Source organism: Vigna unguiculata, chromosome 3, assembly GCF_037176805.1.
Source record: "Vigna unguiculata cultivar grain cowpea cultivar isolate G323 ecotype 2 chromosome 3, ASM3717680v1, whole genome shotgun sequence".
Taxonomy (NCBI): domain Eukaryota; kingdom Viridiplantae; phylum Streptophyta; class Magnoliopsida; order Fabales; family Fabaceae; genus Vigna; species Vigna unguiculata.
In genome coordinates, this window is record NC_140794.1 from 594,114 (window position 1) to 621,108 (window position 26,995).

General features: G+C 35.4%; 1 protein-coding gene and 1 pseudogene across 3 annotated transcripts; one reads left to right on the forward strand and one right to left on the reverse strand.

Moving 5' to 3' along the window:
- On the forward strand, nucleotides 1-26,867 carry THO2. Of its 2 annotated transcripts, none has more exons than XM_085671096.1 (32): nucleotides 1-321; nucleotides 468-593; nucleotides 1,544-1,585; nucleotides 1,717-1,776; nucleotides 1,922-1,984; nucleotides 2,405-2,485; nucleotides 2,688-2,759; nucleotides 2,847-2,894; nucleotides 2,995-3,063; nucleotides 3,156-3,289; nucleotides 3,977-4,052; nucleotides 4,424-4,617; nucleotides 5,129-5,209; nucleotides 6,963-7,170; nucleotides 7,269-7,505; nucleotides 7,582-7,662; nucleotides 7,756-7,875; nucleotides 7,982-8,041; nucleotides 10,688-10,815; nucleotides 13,387-13,483; nucleotides 18,837-18,965; nucleotides 19,518-19,621; nucleotides 19,694-19,874; nucleotides 20,042-20,223; nucleotides 20,384-20,990; nucleotides 21,088-21,192; nucleotides 22,625-22,780; nucleotides 22,857-22,937; nucleotides 23,008-23,427; nucleotides 23,905-25,068; nucleotides 25,653-25,957; nucleotides 26,254-26,867. In XM_085671096.1, the coding sequence occupies exons 1-32, from the start codon at nucleotides 187-189 to the stop codon at nucleotides 26,276-26,278; spliced, it is 5,571 nt and encodes a 1,856-aa protein (XP_085527222.1). In that variant the 5' UTR covers nucleotides 1-186; the 3' UTR covers nucleotides 26,279-26,867. The 2 variants fall into 2 exon arrangements, with proteins under 2 accessions (XP_085527222.1, XP_027918115.1); XM_028062314.2 differs by having other exon boundaries at nucleotides 2-321; nucleotides 26,279-26,867.
- LOC114163826 (uncharacterized) lies at nucleotides 16,767-18,817 on the reverse strand (annotated as a pseudogene). Its single transcript, XR_014993768.1, has 2 exons — nucleotides 17,304-18,817; nucleotides 16,767-16,950 (listed from the first exon to the last, which is right to left on the reverse strand). The product of XR_014993768.1 is annotated as an uncharacterized LOC114163826 (transcript).
- Nucleotides 26,868-26,995: the final 128 nt, after the last annotated feature.

The window sequence follows — 26,995 nt, forward strand, 5'->3', positions numbered from 1 at the left end:
AAATTCAATCACAATCCACATTGTTGTCCCAAACGCTAACCCCTTCTTTCTTCTTTCTTCTCTCTTCTCTGAAAACCCTAAAATGGTCTCAATTTGCATTTGGTCCATGGAAGCGTGATTCTCTCTTAAACCCTCCCTCTCGATTCATTCCCGCACCTTGAATCTCACGCTTCCACCTTCGTCCAAATGTCTCTTCCACCCATAGAGTGTGTATACGTAACAGAGGAGTGTGTTCGCGAATGGAGGAGTGGCAACCCTGTCCTCAAGGTCTCCCAAGCTGTTCCCATGCTGCGCTTCCTCTACGAGCTCTGTTGGACTATGGTACTAATTAATCATGATTTTTCGATGTTTCTTTATTCTTTTATTTGGAGTTTAAATTGTAATTTTGAAATTTGGGTGGCAACTTCAATGCTCCTATTGCTTCATTTTGTGATAATGGACTGATTTATTGTTCTGGGTTCTGTCAGGTTAGGGGTGAACTGCCCTTTCCCAAGTGTAAAGTTGCATTGGATTCTGTCATATTTTCAGAACAAGCTTCCAATGACAAAATAGCTTCGAATTTTGCTGATATAGTGACCCAGATGGCTCAAGATGTGAGTTATGCTGCTGCTTTGCTCTTATGATATTGTTGATTGTCAGTCTTCTTCATTTTGTTATCTTTCTTCTTTTTTCCTTCCAGCTCTGTGTTATAGCTTTTATTCTCTCTCTGTCTCTCTCACACACACACTTTTCTTTTCAGTATCAATTGAGATGTGATAGTTAATGATTGACTTGAGAAAAATGATGGTTGTAGAAATTAGAATGTTGAATGGATTTTGGGTCACTTGAGAAGGACATGATGTTGAATGACTTTATACAAAGAGATATTGATATGACAAGTATCGACTAAAGATGATAGGAACTTGGTTAAGATGGTTTGACCACATGTAGAGTAGGTCACTGGTTGGGAGTTTAGAGTGCTTGGTTTTGGCATTTTGAAATGGTGTCGAAGGGGACTAGGAATAACAATGGTAGAATTATTGAGCAGGAGATCTCATGGTGAATACTATTTGTAGGAATCTGGTTTTCATCTGAGGTCAATGATGTAATGTAATCCGTTGAGCTGATTTCCCTCAACGGGCTCAGGCTATTGTTGTTGTTGTTGTTTCATGTTTACCCGTGCCTTATTTTCATTGTTAAAACCTTAATTCACACCTGTATCAAGGAGAGTAACAAAACTGCAATGAAAAAAAATTCCCTGAAAATACCAATTCTTGTTATGAAATCACAGTTTTCAAATGTCTTAGATATACTATATATTAAGTATTATTTGAGATTTTGATCATTTAGTTGTGACAATGACTTTTCTTAGTTTTGATTAATGCCTTTGATTTTGAATGTTTGCAAATACATGAGCTCTTTATATGTATTATTGGTGTGTCATTTGTGACCAGAGGGAGACAATGAATAATGTTTCAGTTTCTAGTGACGAATGATTTATAACTATATTGTTTGTAGTAAGCCCACTTATTGTAATTATGTGCTACTGTCTCCTTGGTTGCAGCATACAATGCCAGGAGATTCCCGTTCTCGTCTCATCAAGCTGGTCAGTATTTGATCTTGTATACTTTATTTGATGGAAACCTTAATTTGTAAATCTTCATCTTTTTGGAGTAAACATTATGGCTCTCTTTCCTTTATAGTTGACTATTGATTTTAAAATTTTCATTTTTTCAGGCAAGATGGCTTGTGGAATCTGAAATGGTTCCAGTTAGGCTACTTCAAGAACGTTGTGAGGTTGGCTCCACTTCTGTTTTTCCTGTTTCATTTTATGGCTTCTGTTTAGTTTGTGAGAAACTGAGCATAGTTAGAATATTTAGTGCATTAGTAACTTAAGTTTCTTGCATTTGCAAAATATTATTTATATGTTGTGCATTTGTAGGAAGAATTCTTGGGGGAAGCTGAATTGATCAAAATTAAGGCTCAGGAGTTGAAGGGTAAAGAGGTTAGCTATTAACTTCTTTATATGATTGCTATAATACCAGGGACTTCTCTTTGTTCTCTCTCTTTCCTTCTATTATTCCAATTTCTTGTGTTTCCTTTTTATTCTTAGACACTCAAATTTAGTTTTAAAAGATGGGAATACATTTGGCCAAGAGAAAAGGTGGAAGCTCATAATCTTCACAAAAGGAGAGGAGGTTATCTAATATTTAGATGGAAAAAAATGTTATAATTAATGATGCATCCTTTGAAAAACATCAAAGGAAAATAATGATAGCAAAAAAGAAAGAATTAACTCTCTGCATGGCAAAACAGCTACATTTGTAGTCACTGTTGCTTGCATCAAACATCAATAATCATGTATCAGCTTGAATTTATATTCAATTCTTATATGCATTTGATTCATTTGTGCTGTTGATTTCAGGTCAGAGTTAATACCCGACTTCTCTATCAGCAAACCAAATTCAACCTTCTCAGAGAAGAGAGCGAGGGCTATGCAAAGCTGGTATAGTCATAGTTACAAATATCTGGAATATTTAGGATCTTTTCTATGAATTGTTGATCACTTGTTACAGCCATAGTGATTTTGACTGAAGATCATGTCATCTTCAACAATTGTTTTTTAGTTGCATGATTTATTTTATATACGTTGCATTGATCCAGTTAGATGCTTTTGTATTTTTTATTGAATTTAGTTAATTGTGTAGGTGACTCTCCTTTGCCGGGACTCTGAAGCAACTACACAAAAATCATCTGCAGCAACCATTGGCATTATTAAGGTTTTGATGATTTTAAGAACTATGACTACTCCAGTATTGTTTTTTTTCCATAATGATGATCATGATACTGATTTGTTACTTCTGCAGTCATTAATTGGCCATTTTGATTTGGATCCAAATCGCGTTTTTGATATTGTAAGTTGGATGTTTTTAGTTGATTTTTTTTTATTAATTCACATTCCTATCTATGTTTCATTTCATGTTTTATCTAGCTACTGATGTATATTTTTCTCAGGTCTTGGAGTGTTTTGAACTGCAGCCTGATGATGATGTGTTTATAGAGTTGATTCCTATATTTCCAAAGGTGGACAATATAAAGTCCTAGGAGATTCCTATATTTAGTTTGTGAAATTTAAGGAACAAATTTTTGTGTGATGTTTTTTCTCTTCTATGCAGTCTCATGCGTCACAGATTCTTGGGTTTAAATTTCAATATTATCAACGCATGGAAGTTGGCAATTCTGTTCCATTTGGGCTCTATAGACTCACAGCCTTGCTGGTGAAGCAAGATTTTATTGATCTTGATAGCATGTAAGATTTGTTAATGCACCGCTTCAAAATCACATATAGCATTCTTGTATAGAAGTTAATACTTACAGTAATTCAACACTTAAATCAATTTTTCCTCCATGACTGGTGGTGGCTGCATCTGAGGTTATTTGTAGTTTCCCTTCTTGTGATCCTGTAATTGATAAACAATCATTACCGCTTCTTAATTGGTATTGTGCTATTCATTTTTCTGGGAAAATGTTGATGTATAAAATGGATGTACCATATATAATCATGCCAAAGTCTAAGTGGTAAGTTGTAGTTGGTTGGTTGGGATCTCAAGGCGCCCACTGCTTATATTGGTTGGTTGGGATATTTTGAAGCATATAAGTTCTTGTGTTTTTTTGATTATTTTCTCTATCTCAAAAATAAATAATGCATTTGCTTACCTAGCTTTGCGATTGTTTGATACTTTCTCTGTTCACGCATACTTTTATGGTATATTTTTCGGGTTGGTATTTCTTTTTTGTTTAGAAATGGAGATGTTTGTATTTGGATATTTAGGAATGGTCATGCTTTAATTAAGCTTATTTGTTTGAATTACTAGGGAACATGATGATTTGTTGTTCACACGTACTTCTATTCTACTGTGATTATGCAACTGGCATCTGGACTGGAGCTATATCATGTAATATTTGAGAAATTTTCTGACTTTCATTTTAATCACAGATACGCTCATCTACTTCCCAGAGATGATGAGGCATTTGAGCATTACAATACTTTCTCTTCCAAGCGACTTGATGAGGTATTCATGCTTTTATTGAATACATGGTCAACTTGTTACTTGAATTTTATTATTATTTTGGGATGCAAAATGTTTGTTGTTAAGTATATCTGGCTCAAGAATGAGAACTTTATTCTATAAGGAAAAATGGAAAGAAATGAGCCAAAATGTCTCAAGATTTCAACAAGGCTGTCTATTTTACTATATGCTTCTGGTTCTTGATCAACTGAGTTTTGGTATGTGAAGAAAATTATTTTCGCAACCTTGTTTCAACCTCTAGTTTTAATTTTGTTGCTTGAATTGAAACATGTTAGTTTTAGTGTTGGGTGTTGATCTTGCATAATATCAAAATACATGCGGCATTTTTAAGAGGTTGTCAATGTTAACTACAGGCTAATAAAATTGGAAGAATAAACCTTGCTGCGACTGGAAAAGATCTAATGGATGACGAGAAACAGGGGGATGTCAGTATAGATCTCTTTGCTGCCTTAGACCTTGAAACAGAAGCAACTGAAGAGCGGACAACTGAGCTTCAAACCAGTCAGACTTTGGGCTTGCTCACTGGCTTTCTTTCGGTGGATGACTGGTATGCTTGATTTATGCATCTACTATAGCATGTGATGGGAAAGACTCTTACTACCACTAGCTATGTTTTTTTTTCTCTTTTGACCTGGTTTGCTTATTAATGTCTTCACAATGGATAAATTTCCACCTTCTATCCTAGTGATTAATGATCATACTGCTTTGTATGGTGTGCCAAAGCATACCAAATATATTAATCTTTTTGGACAATGAAAATAATGGAATTTCTTAAAATGAAAATTGGTTCCGCTGTGTGGTGGAGATATTTACCATTCTTCTATAACATCACCTATTTATCAGTATGTTTTCTTACATAGTAACTTCGTCAACATCAGCTACACTTATTAAGATATATTGCAGCTCTCAAATTATATGGATTTTGCTGAAGTTTTGATTTCTCTAGTCCATAAATATTGATTTATGGCTCAAATAGTTTCTGTACATTATAATGTGTTCATAGAATTGCTTTCTAACAAATATATGTTTCTGAAATTTTCTGCTTTTCCTCTCCCTAGGTATCATGCACATCTATTATTTGACCGCCTTTCACCACTCAATGCTGTGGAACATATTCAAATATGTGACAGTTTGTTCAGGTAAAGCTGATGGATACTATTTCTCTCTCCCTTTCACTTTACATTAAAAAGCTTCTATTTGGGTACATTTTTGGATCTGTGTTTCCAATTTCCATTGAATGTATTTTGTCGAATGTATTTCTTAGAAAGTGAACTTTAGGTTTAGCTTAACCTCATAAAATTAACGTGTATGGTAAGACTTGCACTTTCTTATATACTATAATTTGGCCTGATCTCTATTTAATGTGGGATCACTGACACCCTTCTTGTTGAAGACTGGGCATCTCGGACGTGAAACTAAATATTTGTTGGTAGTTTGATAATTGTTGAAACCTTAGTAGGATAGATTTTGATACCATCTTATTAATGAACTTTAAACCTAATTTAACCTTTAAAACCAATTTGTTATGTGAGGTTTGTACCTACTTATAGGCTATAATTTGGTCTTATGTCTAATCGATGTTAGACCTCCAACAATATTGATGATAAAGTGTTCTTTTGTGATATTGCATTTTCTTAAAAATGTGAACCCAGATGAGATGTTATTTTTAACAGGGACTGGAATTCTAAAAGAAGTAAGCCAGAGGGTCTGAAAGACCAAAGCTATCACATCCCAAAATTCCACCCTTGCTGTCTAATGCCTCTGCATATTAGAAACTTTAAATATGCTGTCAAAATAGTAATCCTATAAGGATCAGAGGTGTAGAAGAAACAGAATTCATGGGATCATAACATGGATAGTAGAATGATACTAAAATACAAAATTATACTTAAAACACACATGAATATAAAGTAACATACAAGAAATAAACCATTAAATCTCAATCAACACTTAAGGTTGTGCATAAGATTGTCTAGTACAAGTGCAAGCATGAAAAATGATTGATTAAAACACCAAGCAAATGGGGTACCAAATGTGTCAAACAACTTTCCATTTTTTGAACAGTAATCAATCAAGTTTCAATGGAAAGTGAGAGATCAGGGGAACAATTTACAAGACTTTGGCATGGGATAAGAATCACGACATAGATATGACCTAGTGGGGATTTAACAACCTAAAGCACAAAAATGTTGGGAGAGGAGAGAGAGAAATCTGGTATAAGTTGTGTGAGGGAAAATGTGAATCGTGTAGAGAGTGGTGAAAGAGGAATTTTTGGGGAGACCTTTTCTACTTTTTTTCATGCGATCCAGATCTGATCTGCCAAACAGCATGAACCCTGGTTAGAGGAGAGTGGCTATCCTGTGTTTTAGCTAGTGAAATCAATAATCCTACTCTGGTCTTACTTCCACTGGATCCTGCTTAGACTTGAGGACCCTCCGGTTCCTAAACTTATTGGAACGTTTGTATGATCCTATGAGTAAATGCTCAATCTACAACCTTGGCAAAACTCACTTGAAACTGCTATGAATATCGTGCACTGTGAGGCCAAATGGGATACTGATAACTTATACCATAGAGCCACATAACAAAAATGTCATTACTTTCTTCCGAAGCTTTCTGAAGTGGACCTTGAGACAGCATATTTGGAACTGTGTTTAAGCCAATGTCAGTGAGTTTTGGATGTTAAACTGACTGGACATTAAACCAGTGTCAAACACATGACCTATTCCAAATTTACGTCCAATGTTCATGGGAGGCCTAGGTGTTTATGCATGTGCATGCATTTAATGCCCTGTATTGTTAGGCCACTTAGGTTTGAATTTTATTGTGGCTAACAATTTTTCTGAATGCCTGTATTTTCTCTGATCATATAATATTGGAATCTTCATTCAGGCTTATTGAGAAGTCCATTTGTTCAGCATATGATGTTGTTCGTCAGACACATCTTCAAAATCCTGGATCATCGTCAGGAGGCACTGATGTTATGGATGTTGATAACTCTTCAGGATACAATTCTTTCATAGATCTTCCTAAGGAACTTTTTCAGATGCTTTCTTGTACTGGACCTTATCTCTACCGTGATACAGTACTGTTGCAGAAGGTTTGTTAAGTTCTGTTAGTTTGTTAAGTTAGTCCTTGGTATTTTTTTTAATGCTGATAGGACTTCTCCTCTTCCATTTTCTCTTAAAATATGAGTAGGTTTGTAGGGTCTTGAGAGGTTATTACCTTTCTGCTCTTGAGCTTGTAAGTCGTGGCAATGGTGCCTTGACTCCTCAATTACATGTTCCTGGAAACCCTAACTTACATCTTAAGGAGGCAAGGCTAAGGGTGGAGGATGCTTTAGGAGCATGTGTACTTCCTTCTTTGCAGTTAATTCCTGCCAATCCTGCTGTTGGCCAGGAGATATGGGAACTAATGAGTCTTCTTCCTTACGAGGTTCTTTTTATTAATGTTTAGCCTTTTACATGTTTTGTTGTTAGCTAAGCTCAGTTGACGAATGTTATGTATTTAGGTGCGATATCGATTGTATGGTGAATGGGAAAAAGATGATGAGCGCATTCCTATGCTCTTAGCTGCAAGACAAACTGCTAAGGTGTGCAGATCTATACATGTTTGGTACCATCTGCACTGAATGTTGCAAGCTTGATTCTTTGTTATTCTCATTTTCTTTACTCTTTCTGTACAGTTGGACACTAGACGTATTTTGAAAAGGCTGGCAAAGGAAAATTTGAAGCAGCTGGGTCGGATGGTTGCAAAATTAGCTCATGCCAACCCAATGACTGTCCTCCGAACCATTGTTCATCAGGTGCTAATTTATTAGGATGTTTATACTTTGAGATACTAAAGACCGGATTGCTTTTAATGATTTCCATTCTATCATTGTAATTTTTTTTGAATTATGTTATGTGCAGATTGAGGCTTACAGAGACATGATTACTCCTGTAGTGGATGCCTTTAAGTACTTGACTCAGGTGTGCACATGTTTTTGCATTTTTCTGTCCTTTGTGTTTGCTGAATCCATTAGTGACGCCTTAATCTGTGACCTCATAATAAGCAGTAAGACATGAAACCTATATTCTATTTGTGGTAACTATGTTCCATTAGTGAGTATTTAGAATTTTATGGCACTAAACTGATGAATTAAATCTTTGGAAATTGATTATGACTCAATTGATTGCATTGCATCCAATGTAGATTCAGATTTTTTTTTTTTAAATTTTCTTACTATCTTTTTAAGTGTGGATACTAACATGTTAGGAGTTTCTAAGGTCATGAGACGGTCTCTTTGGGAGCATGGTTAGTTGTAGTTTGCTCCTTTTTAGAATGTTCTTTTCTCATTTAATCATTTAAATTTAGCTGTTCTGCTTTTTTTTTTTTTGTGGTCTTTTTTCTAAATATTTTTTAATAATAGACAACAAGACAAATCAGTGGTAAAAACTTACTGACAGAAGTGAGTGACTAAAATGCTAAAAAAAACGACACTTATTATCCTTTTGTCACGTTCATGAGAAAATTTCACAATGACTAGAGTGAAAGGAAAAAGGTCACTAAGTGGCATATTCATTTTGGTTCAAATTATATTCTTAGTGACAATTTGCTGGAGAGAATCAATATCTTACTAATGTGTTGGGATGGAGGAATTTAGAGAGAAAGGAGAACATTGCCCAGAGAGATTTAAGACTTAATTTGAAATCTAAAACAATAAATTGAGCGATTAGCATGCAAACTTGCAATGATTGTTATTCATATTTATTAACATTTTATAAATCATAATATTCTCAATGTATAGTTTTTGCCTTCCATCACCTATTGTTAGTTCCAAATTTTTTGTAAGGCTCCCTCTAGTCTTTGAGTAGAAAGAAAAGAAGGAAGATGGAGAGAAATAGGAAGAATATAAGTAAAAGAGAAAAAGAATAGTGAATATGTGTTGTTTGGAGTTTGCTGAATAGTGGTATAAAGGAACGGAGTTGCTGAATAGTGATATCAAGGAACGGGGTTGGGAAGTTTTTTGTTGTTTGGATGAGTGAAAGAGTGAATGGAAATAAATGAATTGAATAAAGAAGCTTTTTATAGAAATTAAAAAAAAAAATTAACTCAGTTTAAGCATTATACTTGTATTCTTTTCTTGACAAATTAAAAATTAGTTCTTGCAGTCTCTCATCTGTGGTAGCTAAAATTGGGATCTCTCATCTGTGGAACGAAAATAGGGAGACCATAACACTATAACACGGATCAGAAGATCCTAGAAAATTTATGAAATTCATATATATGCATGTACACATAATCATATTTGGGCATTTAAAGTAACATAAATGATTATGCTACTTGAAACATGTAATTGAGCTTCAATATAATAAGCACAGCACCCCATCCTGGGTTACGAAACAGTCAGCCAATAGCTCCATCCTAGGAACCAAATAGGAATTCTATCCTAGTTACAAAATAGGAAGCCATCTAAAGCAAATAATCTTACAAGTTTAAATCACAATCGCTCATGAAATCTTAAGTTCCATCATCTCCAATTCCTTTTCGTTCATTCAAATCAATAATGTCCAAATTATCCGCGTTGTAGTTGTTTCCTCCTCAACTTGGATTTGAACCATTTTTTTATCCAAATCCAAGTTGTCTACATCCAAACCTATTCCTTCTTTCTCCGCATGCTCCCCTTCCATTATCCACTTATCACCAGATGAATAACTATCAAGACTAATTTGAACCAGTTTTCTTGTTTAAGCATGTTCCTTCCCTTTGTTTGGTCCTAAACAGATGCTAAACAAGTAATAGACTAGTAGTTTTAATCTATAGATACATTTCAAGCTCAATACATGATTGACAAATTTTATTAGTTCTGGATGCTCATCATCATACGACTCCTATCAATCTTCTGGAGTCTTTAAATTAATTGAAAAAGGGACAGCCAAACTATTTATCTTGTTTTTTGTAATCATCAATTTGAACATCAATCGAAGTTTGTTCATGCTGATCCTTCATCATCCTTGTTGGACATTCCATTAGACCTCATTTCACTTCCACGTCAGCTTTAAAGACAGGACAGTAATGCATTTGATGGTTAAGGAATAGCCTGCAGCATGCAAAAGGCCTATGTATTCGAGTGAGGTTTCTGTTTTCAGTTTCAAATCCATTAACTGAATGAATAAATATATAGATTGTTAGATGCAATTTTTTGACAGCATTGACAGCCTATCTCTGGTTGGCAGCTGTTAATAATTCATCAGAAACATGGCTCCATTATCTGGAGCTGTGATACTAACTTGAACTATGTGAGGGAATAAAAAATTATTTGATTGATAACAATCACACCAATTACATACTCATTATCTCTATTTGTAATAATTAAAAGTAAGGAAATAAAAATATGGAGAAATGAATAGGAAGTTTATGAAGTTATTTTTTCCTAATTACTCAAAAACGATCACATTCGAATAAAATTTGTAAAGGTTTTGTTTTTAGTTGAACATCAGACGAAATAGTATCATGTGATCCATATAACTAATTTCACTTGGTTGGATGTACACTGTATTTTCTATCGTTTGAAGTTGATTTGACATTGGATGATAGTTTTTGACCTGGAACCTTATTTACTTTTTTCTTAACAGCTTGAGTATGATATATTGGAATATGTTGTGATTGAGCGCTTAGCACTTGGTGGACGTGATAAGTTAAAGGACGATGGCCTTAATTTGTCAGACTGGCTTCAATCTCTAGCCTCATTTTGGGGCCATCTGTAAGTTTTTTGTTTCCTTGGCACTTTTATTATTGAATATTGAAATTTGTGGTTTGGTTTCTCTTTTTCTCCACATTTTGTCTTGTGAATCTGGATAATTAAAGGAAATACGTGTGATCCTTCTGGAGTTGGCTATCTTGTTGGCTTGTGCATATTATTCTGCTGATTAAATCATCAATTTAATAGCAACGTGTTGTCTTTGCAACGAATTTAGGCTGTCTGTAATCTGTTAGGTGATTGTGTCTTTCTTTCCGTTCCAGTTTATGCAAACTCTTATATCATAGGAATTATGTATGATGCTTAAGTAATAATGTTGATAATAACATTTATTAGTCATATTTGTACATTTATGTCTTCCTATAGAATTTAGATATATGCGGGATGCCTTCTATCAAATTCCAGGTTGCAGATCAACCTTAGCAGATGCCGGGTTACTGGACATAGCAGCATTTTTATGTCCCTGAGTGGTAATGTCAGATCAAATTCGAACAATTTGGCTTGGTAGTTGGTGGGCATGCACAGACAGCTGTATGGTGTTCAATTTCTGGTATCTGCTGACAGACTTTTCAGAATGGTTATCTATTGGTTGAAAGGGTGTACCTTCTGTGTTGTGGTTCAGTTGTTACGTATATTTTGGTAAAGGAGATTGAGAAGTTTAAGAAATGTCATTTATGATATAGAAGTGACATGTGAGCTGTGGTCACTGTACCATGATTGATGGAGAATTATCTCATTTGAATGAAGTTGTTCATTAAGTTGGATCTTGGTCTTTCATACGTATCTTGGAATGGTCCGTACTGTTGCCATGTACAATTAGTTGATGGAGATTGAAGAATGGGTACTTACAAAATGCAATGACATCTGTCGGAAGTGTTCAAGGTTTTATTATGTGAAGGATGGCCTGTGTTGTATGCATGATATGTGTGGTGCACAATGATTTTTTTATCATTTCGAATGTTAATTACGGGATGGTCAGTTTAGTTGCATTTATGCGTTATGATGTGAAGGAAGGGAGCTGGTGCTTGTAACTATACATTACCGTTTTGTCTACACCTAGTTCATGATGATTTTCAAAGTAATAAGGATACAAATTCATAAGTTGTTGCCCATGTATGAAACCTAAACTGTTTACCGGGTGGTTGCAATATGACGACTAGTCATTCTTGCTAAAATCCTGCTGTTGGACACGAATGGTTGGTCCTTGTTGCTGGGCTGATAACATGTAGGTTTGGATGCTTCTGATGAGCCTTCGGTTGTAGTAGCATTCTTCTAAGTTGTCCTCTCCATTAGTTTACTTTCCTCTTGTGATGCCAATGGTGATGACAAGATGTCAAGGAAACCATATACTCTTGTGGAAACTGTTCACTGCATATCTACAAATGAACCCAATGGACGACTAATATTGATAGATAGTGTATTCTTTCTTCAAAAAAGATGATGATGGAAATTACGGCTTTTCATTTGACCTAATCACCAGTAGTTTACTTGATTGCTCAACAATAGTTCATTGCATCAAGATGTTTCATTATCTCGTTGTCTGTATAGCACTGAGATGCCGATCTTCTGATGAACGGATAGCATAACATTTCTAATATCTGGTCTTGCTTTGCCATATACCTCAGTAATGAAGAATGATATGCTTGTGGCTGCACTATTTTTGCTGAGCATACTTGTTAAACCCTGACCAACTTTGGGTGCCAATATTCTGCTAGGAATTTGTTTTGCCTTGGAGGGAGGGGGATTGAAATGCCTGGAGCAGTTTGGTTTGGTTGTCCTCTTTCTCTCTCTACAGTGTTCCCTTTTGTTGTATATTATATTGAGTGTGTAATAATATAACAAAAAAATTGTGTGGTTATCTTGTGTATTAGCTTTTCTGAGTTCTTCTGTTTGGTTAATTTAAGTATGGTTTTAATGGTCATCTCCTTCAAAAGGTGCCTTAATTATATAATTAGTTTGCCTCTCAGAGCTGGAGCTGTTACCTACCGTGAACAACACTTGGAAATTGGAGGAATGTCTCCAATCTTTGAGAATGCAGAAAAAATGCAAGTGATCAAAGTAATAACTAGGCAACAATTATTTCTAGTTAAAATAATAACCAAATTATATAAATTTAATGAAGTAGCGTACAAACAAGAAAAGACGAAAAAATTAATTGGTTGATGTTACTGTTAAATAATGCAAATAAATGTAGTATCCAATTAGGATAATGTCTTATGTCATAGGTTACAGAGTTTATTCATCTTTTGTGGGTGTTAAGAGAACTTATTTTCCTTGCCACGTGATTCTGCAATTTTATCCTATATGTTGGTGTAATTTTCTGGCCTGTGTGGAAATCAATATATACTAAGTTGAGATGGTATTCACTAAACAGCCAGATATATGAAGTTGTGCATTCATTTTGCTTTAAATTGTTTTCCGTTGATGTTGGTGTTAACTTGTAATTGTTAGTTTGCCTTTGATTGCTCGTTTTTATTATTGCCTGTTTATGTTCTACATTTAGTAGAGTTTGTGTGATTACTGCTTGAAGAACAATTTTCTTTGAATGTTTTCATAGTAATTTTTTCATTATAGGTGTAAGAAGTACCCATCAATGGAATTACGGGGCCTCTTCCAGTATCTTGTGAATCAGTTAAAAAAGGGGCAAGGAATTGAGCTTGTTCTACTGCAGGTGTTTCTTCTTTGTCTGTTTTTCTCATAATGTATAATCTGAGCTATGGCTCGCACGAAAAATCAAATGCTGGCTGCTATTGAATACTCTTGAAAACAAAAGGGAATAATTGCTTTATTCCTTATTGATGATTATTAGGTCAATTGACCTATTTAAACATATACATATGTAACAGATCATATACTTAGAAAGAATAAATCCCTATAACTACGGGATTTTATTCTTATTACAATCTTCCTAATATTAAAACAAAATCTCAACTAATTAAAACGCAATAAATAAAAAATTTACAATTAATGTAGGCTATCGTAACAGCTTGCTCTTGACACTCCCCCTCAAGCTGGTGAATAAATATTTTCCATTCCCAACTTGGATACAATATCTTCAAACATAATATTGTGTAGACCTTTAGTAAGGATATCTGCAAGTTGATCTTGTGTAGATACAAAAGGAGTACAAATCAACCCACTTTCCAATTTTTCCTTAATAAAGTGCCTATCCACTTCAACATGTTTAGTCCTATCATGTTGTACTGGATTATGAGCTATACTAATCGCAGATTTATTGTCACAGTATAATTTCATAGGTTTCTCCCATCTTATCTTCAGATCATCTAGGATGATCTTTAGCCATAGAAGTTCACATATTCCTTGAGCCATGGCTCTAAATTCTGCTTCGGCACTTGATCTTGCCACGACATTCTGCTTCTTACTTCTCCAAGTCACCAAATTTCCACCAAGAAATGTGCAATATCCAGTGGTTGATCTCCGGTCCACAATTGACCCAGCATAGTCTGCATCAGTGTATGATTCAATACTTAGGCTTTGGTTTTTTCTGAACAAAATCCCTCTGCCTGGAGTGCCTTTTAGATACTGAATAATTCTGAATACAGCATGCAAATGTGCCTCTTTTGGTTGGTGCATAAATTGACTTACTAGGCTGACAGCAAAAGCAATGTCTGGCCTGGTATGGGATAAGTAGATGAGCCTGCCTACAAGTCTTTGATACATTCCTTTATCCACAGCCACATCCTCTTCCATACTTCCTAATTTCATATTCGGATCGATCGGAGTGTTTGCTGGTTTACACGCCGTTCTGCCGGTTTCCTTAAGCAAATCCGTAACATATTTTTGTTGAGAAATGAAGATTCCTTTCTTAGAGTAGGCTACTTCAATTCCCAAAAAATACTTGAGTTTTCCTAGTATCTTTATTTCAAATTCTGCTGCAAGACATTCACTCAACTTCTGCTGCTCTCTCTTGTCATCTCCGGTTACAATAATATCATCTACATAAACCAGCAAGATAGTTACTTCCCCTGAAACTGAGTGTTTGAAAAAAAGAGTATGGTCTCCCTGACTCTGTTTATAACCCAAACTTGTCATCACATTAGAAAATCTACCGAACCATGCTCTAGGAGATTGCTTTAATCCATATAAGGCCTTTTCTAGCTTGCATACAGTTCCTGAGACTGCCATTTCATCATAACCTGGGGGTAACTCCATATAAATTTCCTCTTCAAGATCTCCGTGTAGGAATGCATTCTTTACATCAAATTGTTGTAAGTCCCAACCATTATTCACTGCTAATGATAATATGACTCTGACCGTATTCATTTTTGCAACCGGAGCAAAAGTTTCCAAGTAATCCACTCCATACGTCTGTGTGAATCCTTTAGCCACTAACCTCGCCTTGTATCGTTCAACTGTTCCATCTGCTTTATACTTCACAGTAAATACCCATTTGCACCCTATTGCCTTTTTCCCTCTAGGTAAGATAACAAGCTTCCAGGTCTTATTTTTGTTCAGCGCTTCCATTTCAACATCCATGGCTTGTTTCCATTTTCTATTAGATAATGCTTCAGATACAGAAGATGGTGTGGATATGTTATTCAGATTTGTAAGGAAAGTTTTATGGGTAGGAGAGAACTGTGTGAAGGATAGAAAATTTGATAAAGGATAAACAGGTTTTTTAGTGCATGTTCTGGTTTCCTTTCTAAGAGCAATAGGTAGGTCAAGCTCATTGGGTAGGCTAAGGTTTTCTTGCTGTACTTTTGAGGTTTCGAAAATTCCAGCATCACATTCATTAAACAAATTTACAGGACTAGTAGATGTTACCTCATATAGTGGTACCGGATTGGATTCTTGAACATGACTAGAAGCTGGAATGGACCTCGTTTTTCTCCTTGAATACACCAAATTTTTCCCAATTTTTCTACCATTAGTAATCTCAGTTTCAGATTGGCTTTCAATTTGTTGAGGTTCAATCTCAGGTTGAGTTTTGGTGATAGTAGTTTCGGTCTCTGGTTGTATTTCAATTTCAGGTTGAGTTGGACTATTTTCAGGTCTGTCCATGTTCACCACACCAGGATTAATTTCAGGTCTTGAGAATATTAGAAGCTCATCTTCCCTTAATGGTTCATCTTCCTTTGTTATACTCTCCCCCTGAAGATGAGATTCCTTAAAATAACTTTTATGTTCATGAAAGGTAACATCTCTAGACACATAAAATTTTCTAGATATAGGGTGGTAACATCTATAACCCTTTTGTGTGTTTGAGTAACCTACAAAAACACACTTGACAGCTCTAGGATCAAGTTTTCCCCTTTCATTATTGTGAACATGGACAAAAGCTATACACCCAAATATTCTAGGTTGAAGTTTGTTTGAGGACTCTATGTGGGGATAGAATGAGGACAGGACCTGCATAGGACTTTGTAAATTTAGAAGTTTTGAGGGTAAACGATTGATTAGGTATGTGGCAGTGAGAATAGCTTCCCCCTAAAAATTTTTCGGGACATGATTTTGAAAAAGAAGGGCTCTGGTATGATTTAGAAGATGCCCATTTTTCCTCTCAGCCACCCCATTTTGTTGAGGTGTGTGAACGCACGAAGACTCATGAATAATACCTTCTTTTTGACAAAAAGAATTTAAAGTTATGTTAAAATAGTCCTTGGCGTTATCAGATCTGATTTTCTTAATGGTGACACCAAATTGAGTTTTGATCATTGAGACAAAATTTATACACATGGAACTGACTTCAGATTTGTGTTTTAATAAAAAAATCCAAGTAACTCTAGTACAATCATCAATAAAAGTTAAAAACCATTTAGCACCTGAAAAAGTTGGAATATTCGCAGGACCCCAGACATCAGTATGAACAAGAGAAAAAGGTTGATCACTCAATTTATTATTAATAGGAAAAGGGAGACGTCTATGTTTGGCTAACTCGCAAACTTCACAACACATACTCCCTATATCTATGTTTTTAAATAAAGAGGGAAAGATAGTTTTTACAATTTGAAATGAAGGATGCCCCATCCGACAATGGTGAAGATGAATTTTTTCTTTATCGGTCATGGCAGATTCTGTAACAAGAGAGTGACTTTTGGTAGACAAATTGGGATTTTCTATGTAATAGAGACCATTCCATTCTTTAGCACGTCCAATCGTCCTCCCCGAGTTCCTGTCCTGTAAAATACACATATTGCTGTCAAATATAGCAGTACAACAGAGATCCTTTGTAAGTTTTTGAATAGAAATGAGGTTAGTGGATAATTTAGGAACATGAAGGACATTTTTTAACGTGAGGGATGGGTTTATGTGGATCTCTCCCTGTCCAGCTGCAGTTATAAGCGTTCCATCAGCTGTAGAAATTTTTTTATTGCTAGGACAGGGTGAGTAGGTGGAAAAATATATAGGTAGAGGTGTCATATGGTCTGTGGCTCCTGAATCTAATATCCACGAGTGTGAAAAGTTTGTATCTGAAACATTAAAGCCAAGAGAATATGGAATCTTACCAGAATGTATCAAGGTACACATACCTGTAGACTTGTCCATCTTACTTAGAAAGGATCTTACTCTTTCTATTTCTTCGTGATTCAGTTGCCCCATCTCTTCATTCTGTCCGATTACAGAATTTACTTGTCCTTGGCCTCCCCTCTTTTGGGTATGAAATCTTTGGCTGCCCCATTCTCGGTTTGGTGGTTTCCCATGTAGTTTCCAACACTTCTCCTTTGTGTGACGTGGTTTCTTGCAATAAGAACACCACACTTCTTCTTGTTTCTTTTCCCCTGCTGGAAAAATATTCTTCTTTTGGTTAACCACCATTGCCGCTCCATCTTCTACCTTCATTGTGGTACTCTCAGCAGTAGGAATTTCCAACATCAGATTTCTTCTACTTTCCTCACCTCGGATAATGGCTATGACTTCATTCAGACTTGGAACTCTTTCTTTGCCTAGAATTTGAATCCGAACCTGATCATATTCAGGATTTAGGCCCACCAGGAAATCATATACACGGTCTTGCTCAATATACTCATTGAGTAGAACTGAATCCTCTGAACACTTTGCTTTTATCACACGATAATGATCCAATTCCATCCACAAGGACTTGAGCTGATTAGCATATTCTGTGACAGATTTATTGCCTTGTTTAGCTCCCACAGTTTTTACCTTCACTTCATATATTTGGGCAGCATCCTTAGCCTTTGAGTAGGTTTGTTCGACTGCCTCCCAAATCTCTTTGGCTGAGTTTAGAAACATACACGTGTCACTAATCTAAGGTATCATAGAATTCCAAAGCCATGCCATAATCATTGAATCTTCTTCTTCCCATGATCTGAATCTGGTTTCTGTTTCACTAGGAGGATTTTCTGTAAGATGACTGCCCTTGCCTTTGCCTTTTAATATGGTTCGTGTAAGTTGGGACCACTTAAGATAGTTCTTTCCGTTGAATCTGTATGCAGAGTGAATATTCTGCAATTCTCCATTATTAGGGACGAATTTGTCACCTGAATCAGGGATAGAATTCACTGCCTCAGCCATAGCAGCAAGAATAAAGGAATGGGAAAAATAAAGTGCAGCAATGAAGGCTGCAGGAAGACAATCGCAGAGTGATGAAGACTGCTTGAAGATGCAGCAATGGGCTGCAGTAATAAATAAAAACAGCGTTGAAGGCTGCAGTGGGAAAAAAAAAGAAAAAACAGAGGCAGCGGTGAAACAGAATGGGTAAAGACTGCGCAACAGTGACAACTGCGATTCACTGTTTTGGGATACGGTCAGAGACTCCTAGGATCAGGAGCTCTGATACCATCTTGAAAACAGAAGGGAATAATTGCTTTATTCCTTATTGATGATTATTAGGTCAATTGACCTATTTAAACATATACATATGTAACAGACCATATACTTAGAAAGAATAAATCCCTATAACTACGGGATTTTATTCTTATTACAATCTTCCTAATATTAAAACAAAATCTCAACTAATTAAAACGCAATAAATAAAAAATTTACAATTAATGTAGGCTATCGTAACAGCTTGCTCTTGACAAATACTTTTGTGGGTTTGTTAGGAGCTTATTCAACAAATGGCAAATGTCCAGTACACAGAGAACTTGACAGAGGAACAGCTTGATGCAATGGCAGGGAGTGACACTCTCAGATATCAAGCAACTTCTTTTGGTGTAACTCGGAATAATAAGGTACACAAACTATGTCTTAGAAGATTCTCTAAAGCAAGACATTAATGACATTGCTGTGGCAAATGTCAATTCCCTCTGTTAATTTGCATTGGTCTAGTTTTTTTGCTTGTACTCGTCAGACTGGTTAATTGACATATCAGATTATATTTTGGTTTTTGGAAAATGGTCACACCTATACTGAATGAAAATCATTTGATTTATCCATGATAATTGGAGGTTTATAGTTTTAACTTCCTGAAGTAGATAAGTGTTAATTAGTTGGATGATCTCTTTTCATTAATTTCCTTTAAAGAAAGCAAACTAGTGAACTATTTTATTTAGAAGTATGCTTATGATCTCTTTACATTATTTTAGTGTAAAGAAAGCAAAAACTGTGCAACCACTCTTGTTTGAATATTTTTTTGGTTGCATTTGCTTTCATTACAGCAAAATAATGCAAAATAATGAATTTTCTAGCGTTAACTAATTTTAGTTACTACTTATTTATAAGTTTCAACATCTGACTTGGGGTTGGCATGGTAAGTTAGTTGAGTTATCCGCTAATAAGTGCAGGCATTGATAAAGTCAACTAGCAGACTTAGAGACGCATTACTTCCAAAAGATGAACCAAAGTTGGCAATCCCACTGTTACTACTTCTTGCTCAACATCGATCTCTGTAAGCTTGTAAACTTAAAAAATGCTATAATTGTCTATCAAGATTCTTTTCTCAAAATTTATGTTTTTGCAGAGCTGTCGTAAATGCAGATGCACCGTACATTAAGATGGTTAGCGAGCAGTTTGATAGATGTCATGGAACTCTCCTTCAATATGTGGAATTTCTTGGCAGTGCAGTCACCCCATCATCAAATTATGGCATTCTTATTCCGTCCCTCAATGACCTGGTCCACCTTTACCACCTGGACCCCGAGGTTTTGTTTCCCCTGTACCTTTACTTTATTATGAACTTCCTACATGTTCTAATGATAGTTGCTGCATTTTTTTTTTATCTGGTATTCTGTCATGGTTTTCTCTTTATCTGCATTGCTCATTCTTCACTTGAATCTGTATTTAGTGCCATTCTTTACCCCTGGACTAGGTTGCTTTCTTGATATATCGTCCCATAATGAGGCTTTTCAAGTCTATGAGAGATCCTGATATTTACTGGCCGTTGGATGATAAACATGCTGCTAGTGATACATCTTCCAACTTTGAGTCTGATCCTGTGGATAATTCCGGCAGTATGGTTCTAAATCTTGGCTCTGCCCAAAATCCTATAAGGTTATAACCCTAACCTTTTTCACTGCAAGATGTTTTAGATTCCATAATAGTTAAATCTGAAAATGTAAATTATTATCTCTTTCTGATATGCAATAAGATGTGCAAAGTTTATTTCCGCTATGTTGTGGATTACTATTTACTATTTTATTATTGTATCCAGTTGGTCTTATCTTCTTGATACTGTTAAAACCATGTTACCTCCAAAAGCATGGAATAGCTTATCTCCCGATCTTTATGCAACATTTTGGGGTCTTACGTTATATGATCTGTATGTCCCAAAAAATCGATACGAGTCAGAAATAGGCAAGCTGCATGCAAATCTTAAATCATTGGAGGAGCTTTCTGACAATTCGAGCTCAGCAATTACAAAGAGGAAGAAAGAAAAGGAAAGAATTCAAGAATCTCTTGATCGGCTGATTAGTGAACTGCATAAACACGAGGAAAATGTTGCATCTGTTCATAGACGTCTTTCTCATGAAAAAGACAGATGGTTAAGTTCCTGTCCTGACACCTTGAAGATCAACATGGAGTTTCTTCAGCGCTGTATTTTTCCACGCTGTACTTTCAGTATGCCAGATGCTGTTTATTGTGCTATGTTTGTCCACACACTTCATTCCCTTGGAACCCCCTTTTTTAACACAGTCAATCATATAGATGTTTTGATTTGTAAGACCCTACAACCTATGATATGCTGCTGCACTGAATACGAGGCAGGCAGGCTTGGTAGGTTTCTGTATGAGACTTTGAAGATCGCTTACTATTGGAAGGTACTTGTGTTTTTCTTTACAGTTTTATTTTTGTAATACAGTTTTAAGGAGTTCATTTTTTTAATGTTTGCTATTTTTTCAATTCCTTCTTTTCCAGAGTGATGAATCTATTTATGAACGTGAGTGTGGAAACATGCCAGGCTTTGCCGTTTACTATAGATATCCAAATAGTCAACGAGTTACATATGGGCAGTTCATTAAGGTAAGTTCTACTCTGTACCGGTTTTAACTGCGATGAATCTCTTTTCCTCCTTTAAGTATATCTAATTGCTTTTCCACTCTATCTCAACTTGCATATCACCTGCGCATTATACAGTAGAAATAATTACAAATATAAAATATTATTAGAAAGTCATTTTAATTGTGGACACCCTTAACCCACTTTAGTTGTGGCCACCATGGAGGTTGTTTTAGTTGCAGCCTCAAGGGCAATGATTTAATCCTACCTCAATTAGAGATATGACTTAAATAGAGCTTATTTATAAAACTAGAACAGTCCTCACCTTGTGAAGTTGAGTTATGACCTAAGGCAACAAAACTTTTAAGTATTGATTACTTTGAAATGAATATTACATATGAATATATAGCTTAATTTCCTTTAGATATTCAAATTTCGATATTTTTAGTTGTATATTGAAATAATTTTCATTCTTTAATGATTTCAACCTCATTTAATTATTTACAATCTAAAAATGATCTTATCATAGATATGCTATATAATATTTCGATTTAATTTATTATTTTGCTTGTTTTATGAAAGAATTTTGACATAGAAAACTTAATTGTATTATTAATTAAGCTTTTTTATATTGATGAAGTACTATCCAAATATTCTTTCATTTTGAAGTTGAAATAATGAATGAAGATAATTAGACTAATAATAGAAGATCATATTAGTTCACATTTGAAGATTGTTTTGTCGTGATATTTTCATCATTCATGCGTATATTTTTATTATTAATTTTTTTTTCTCAAAGCAATGCTAAAATGACTGGAGAAAACAAAATCGTATAGTTTATATTTATATGTTTCATGAAAGAGAAAAATGTATTAGTAATTTTTATGAGACATTCTTAAACCGTCTTTAAACTTTTTGTTATAGAAATAAAATAATGAGTTATGAATTCTCACTTTTTATACAAATAAAGGTAATAATATATTTTGGGTAAAATGAAAAAATAGAGGAGGAAAAAATAATAAATCTGACAGGTAATAATGTAGTTGAAGTATGAAAGAGATAAAAGGCAAATATTATACTTGTCACTAGTTATGCAATTCATTTTATCAAAATAAGAGGTATTTGTTATTAATTTTTATTATCTTCTAATTCTATAAAAATAAAAAGTAAAATTGGAATAGATATGTATAAAAAACAATTATAAGATATTTTAATTTTTACTAATTATTAATGTAATTATACAATTAAATTATGCGTGATTTGTTTTAGATGGGTCATTGAAGATAATGAGGGGTAAAAGAGGTAAAAAAATATGTGCACGTAAAAAGTTACAAAATCCAATTCCCATTCTTAATTGTTAAGGCTCTAACATATTTAATTGTGATCTATTTTTAGTCTACAGAATTTTAAATGATGCTAAAGGATACATTTTTTGTATTTGCTTTTTGTCGGATAGGTACACTGGAAGTGGAGTCAAAGAATCACACGTTTACTAATTCAGTGTCTGGAATCTAGCGAGTACATGGAAATTAGAAATGCTCTTATAATGTTGACAAAAATTTCTAGTGTTTTCCCTGTTACCCGGAAGAGTGGGATAAACCTTGAGAAGCGAGTAAGATATCCTTATTGTAAACTTTGCTTGTACTAGAAATTTATAAAACATTTAAGTCATTGCATTTTCCATGCAGGTAGCTAAGATTAAAAGTGATGAAAGAGAGGATCTTAAGGTGTTGGCAACTGGTGTTGCAGCAGCATTGGCTGCTAGGAAGGTATGTGTGTCACTTATCACAGGTTTACCTTTATTTTGTTTCAACATACTCATTCTAACTCCTTTTGCAGCCTTCTTGGGTTACTGATGAAGAATTTGGTATGGGTTATCTTGAGTTGAAACCTGCACCAGCTGTAACTAAATCTTCAGCTGGAAATTCAGCAACTGTGCATAGTGGGATGAATCTCAATGTTTCACAAACTGAATCTGCCAGTGGAAAACATGTGGACTCTGGAAACACAGCCAAAGATCAGGTAATAAGAACAAAAACTGCAGATGGCAAGTCTGAAAGAACTGAAAGCATGACTGTGACAAAATCTGATTCTGGCCATACAAAAGTCAAGAGTGGTTCAATGATAAATGGATTAGATGCCCAAACCTCCTCGACCTTATCTATACAGTCTGGGGTGTCAAAGTCTATGGAAAACTCAAAGCAAGTGGAAGAATCGATAAATAGACCATCAGATGAACATGGAACAAGAACTGCTGAGGTAGCATTTAATATTTCAGTTTTAATTGTTTAGTGGCAAGGTTTCTTGCATGGTTTTTGAGATTAAATGTATAATATCGTCGGCTTGAAGAATAAGATTTAGCACCGAAGTTGGATGTAAGTATTGATTGGTTCTAGGCCAAATTGTGCAATAGTCAACGAGAATGATTAAGCTCAAGAACTTTTAATACTGTATTGCAAGAAAAACGGGCCTGAAGGTGATAATAATCCTATAATGATAAAGACTTGATTAATATAGCCCCAAGTTTTATCACATGATAAGAAATCTAGGACTGAAGTTTAATGTTGAATAAAATAATCAATCATTTGCTAAACCTAATTGTTTTAAAACAATCTGTTTCTTAAATTATATGATAACATAAGATACCATTGTATCTTTTCTCTTCTAATCTTCAATATTATTATAGTTTTCCAATTTTATATTTTATCCAGAATAATTTGGTTCCTATGTTTTCAGTCAAGAGCTTCAGGAAAGCGTTCGGTGCCTACTGGTTCACTTTCAAAACCATCAAAACAAGACCCTGTTAAAGAAGACAGTAGGTCTGGAAAACCTGTTGGTAGAACTTCAGGTTCCTTGAGCAGTGACAAGGATCTACAAACCCATGCATTGGAGGGAAGACACAGTGGAACTACCAATGTAACTTCTTTAGTCAGTGCCAATGGTAACACCATTACAGGTTCTACTAAAGGTTCAAACCCACCAGTAAGAATTTCATTGGATGGTCCTGGTAATGAATCAAAGGCTGAGATTGGAGTTGCTAAGTCTTCTGATATTAGAGCATCTGTGGTAAAGGACGAAGGAAACGATACTACTGATTTCACTAGAGGATCCTCTTCTCGCGTAGTTCATTCCCCCAGGCATGAAAACACAGGAGTCACTTCAAAATCAAATGAAAAAGTTCAGAAGAGAGCCAGTTCTGCTGAAGAACCGGACAGACTAGGTAAACGACGAAAAGGAGATGTTGAGGCAAGAGATTTTGAAAGTGAAGTTCGATTCTCTGAAAGAGATAAGTTGATGGATCCTCGCTTTGCTGATGACAAATTGGGACCAGAGGAACATGGTCTGTACAGGGCAGGTGATAAGTCACTGGAACGGCCAAAAGACAAGGGCAATGAAAGATATGAGAGGGACCACAGGGAAAGATTAGACCGTATGGACAAGTCTCGGGGTGATGACTCTGTAGCAGAAAAACCTAGGGATAGGTCCATTGAAAGATATGGAAGAGAACGATCTGTTGAGAGAATGCAAGAGAGGGGTAGTGAGAGGAGTTTTAATAGACTCCCTGAGAAAGCTAAGGATGAAAGAAGCAAGGATGATAGAAATAAGTTACGTTACAGTGATGCATCAGTAGAAAAATCACATGCTGATGATCGCTTCCATGGTCAAAACTTGCCTCCACCACCCCCTTTACCTCCTAATATGGTTCCTCAATCTTTGGGAGCTGGTAGGCGTGATGAAGATGCTGATAGGAGGTATGGAGCTACGAGGCACTCTCAAAGACTTTCTCCAAGGCATGAAGAAAAGGAACGGAGACGATCAGAAGAGACTGTGGTTTCTCAGGATGATTCAAAACGCAGAAAAGAAGATGATTTTCGAGAACGAAAACGTGAAGAAATTAAGGTATGGATAAATATTGGTTATCAATTCTCATTGTACAATATCTGATACTAAAGAAGGATATGGACTTTGTGACTTATGCATGTTGTAGCCCTATGAATTAGTGTGAACCTTATAATAGTTTACTCAATTCGATAACAAATAACTGACTGTTATATTTTTAACAATGATTGTTTTCTATGAAGAACTACCGATTTGTCTGTTGAAGTCTTCATGGGTATTATATTAAGTATCACTGGAAGCTGAAAGTGAGCGATACAAATGAAAAAATAACTCATTTTGAAAGAAATTATGATGATTTTATTGTTACAGTTTTAGCAGGGTTAAATATTGCAAGAATATTCAGATTTCTTCCAGCTTGTTTTTCCTTCTAATTTATACTATTTCATTATTTCCTAATTAAATGTCTTGCAATGGCAGGTTTTTGCCCTTTTCTATTTGACTTAAAATTTTACTAGCTAGTACTAGATTGTTCTTTTCAACACCCATTAGTCTCTTCTGGTGTTTGGAAAGACTGGATAAATGACAGGTACTTAGCCGTTCTATGTTCTTAAAATGTTAAATAGTCTTTCTGATCTCTAATGCAGGTTGAAGAGAGGGAGAGAGAAAGAGAGAAAGCTAATGTTCTAAAGGAAGACTTGGATTTAAATGCCGCATCCAAGAGACGAAAACTTAAGAGGGAGCATCTAGCGACTGGTGAGCCTGGGGAGTACTCACCTGTGGCTCCTCCACCTCCTCCCCCTGGTATTGGTATGTCACTGGGGTATGATGGAAGGGATAGGGGAGACAGAAAGGGGCCCGTCATCCAGCATCCAAACTACATAGATGAACCAAATATCAGGATTCACGGTAAAGAGGTGGCTAGCAAGTTGAATCGCCGTGATTCAGACCCGTATCCTTCACCTGTTGATCACTGGACTGTTTACGTATGTTTCCTTCATTTGCATGTATTATGTCCACTACGTTTTACATCCTTCACTTTGGGAATCGTGGTATGGACTCCTTGCTTGATGAGTTACCTAAACATGCATTTTATTTTATCATTTATGCATGTTTGAATTGCTTAATGTCCATTCACTTTTTTCATAGAAAAGGAGAGCTAGTTTGAAATCCTTGAGCTTTTTGCGTTACTTTAGTTAAATAGATGTTTTGGTTGGATGTTGTATTTCCATTATTATATATGTTCAGTGCTGTGACCTTAATTGAGTTTTAGCTTGTATGATCGTGAATGGGATGATGAGAAGAGACAAAGAGCTGACCAAAAGCGGAGGCACCGGAAGTAGCAAATCTAAAGGGGCGACTTCGCAACTAAACTTTTTTGAAGGTTGTTTCATTTCATGCGCGTGCTATAATGCTAACTTTGTGCGTGAGTTGAGGTGGTGGGTTCACAACACTTTTAACTGTCAGCCCTCTCACTTTTTTGGTAACTTTTGCCAGATTTCGCAGAGTTGGATTTGTTTAGTCTTTCAAAAGTGAGCATGAAGGTGTTATGAATTCTCTTATAGACTTGTATATAGTGTTGTATATTCTGGATAGCCGGTGGTCAAATGTACTTCTGAAAATGTGATTATTTCTTTTAAACCATCATTTACATCAATAGACAAACCTAGGAAGCATAGATGTTGTAGACTTGGTGCAATTGTTCGGTGGTCTTTCGTGAAGATGGTTTCGTTGCACCTGTGGTTACATATCCATGCATTTAAATTGTTGAACCCCAATACTGGATGTTTGTTTGGTTATTAAAACCAAGCTTCGGAAATTGAGCCTCTCAACATGATTATTCTGTTAGCAAGTTTCATGAATACATCTCTACTCAAATTATAGTTTCCTTTGTCAAGTTTATTTTACGCCCCCTATTTTTTTAGAAGGTACACGTAAATACATGATTATTTATAGATATCATGGAGTTTGTTCTCTTTTTAATTAAACA

Bases quoted from the DNA above. Each gene is read 5' to 3' on its own strand.
- THO2 (XM_028062314.2), top strand. From the start codon at position 187: ATGTCTCTTCCACCCATAGAGTGTGTATACGTAACAGAGGAGTGTGTT. The intron at 7,506-7,581 runs GTTCTTTTTATT...TTATGTATTTAG, and splicing joins TGAGTCTTCTTCCTTACGAG to GTGCGATATCGATTGTATGG. The intron at 10,816-13,386 runs GTAAGTTTTTTG...TTTTCATTATAG, and splicing joins GCCTCATTTTGGGGCCATCT to GTGTAAGAAGTACCCATCAA.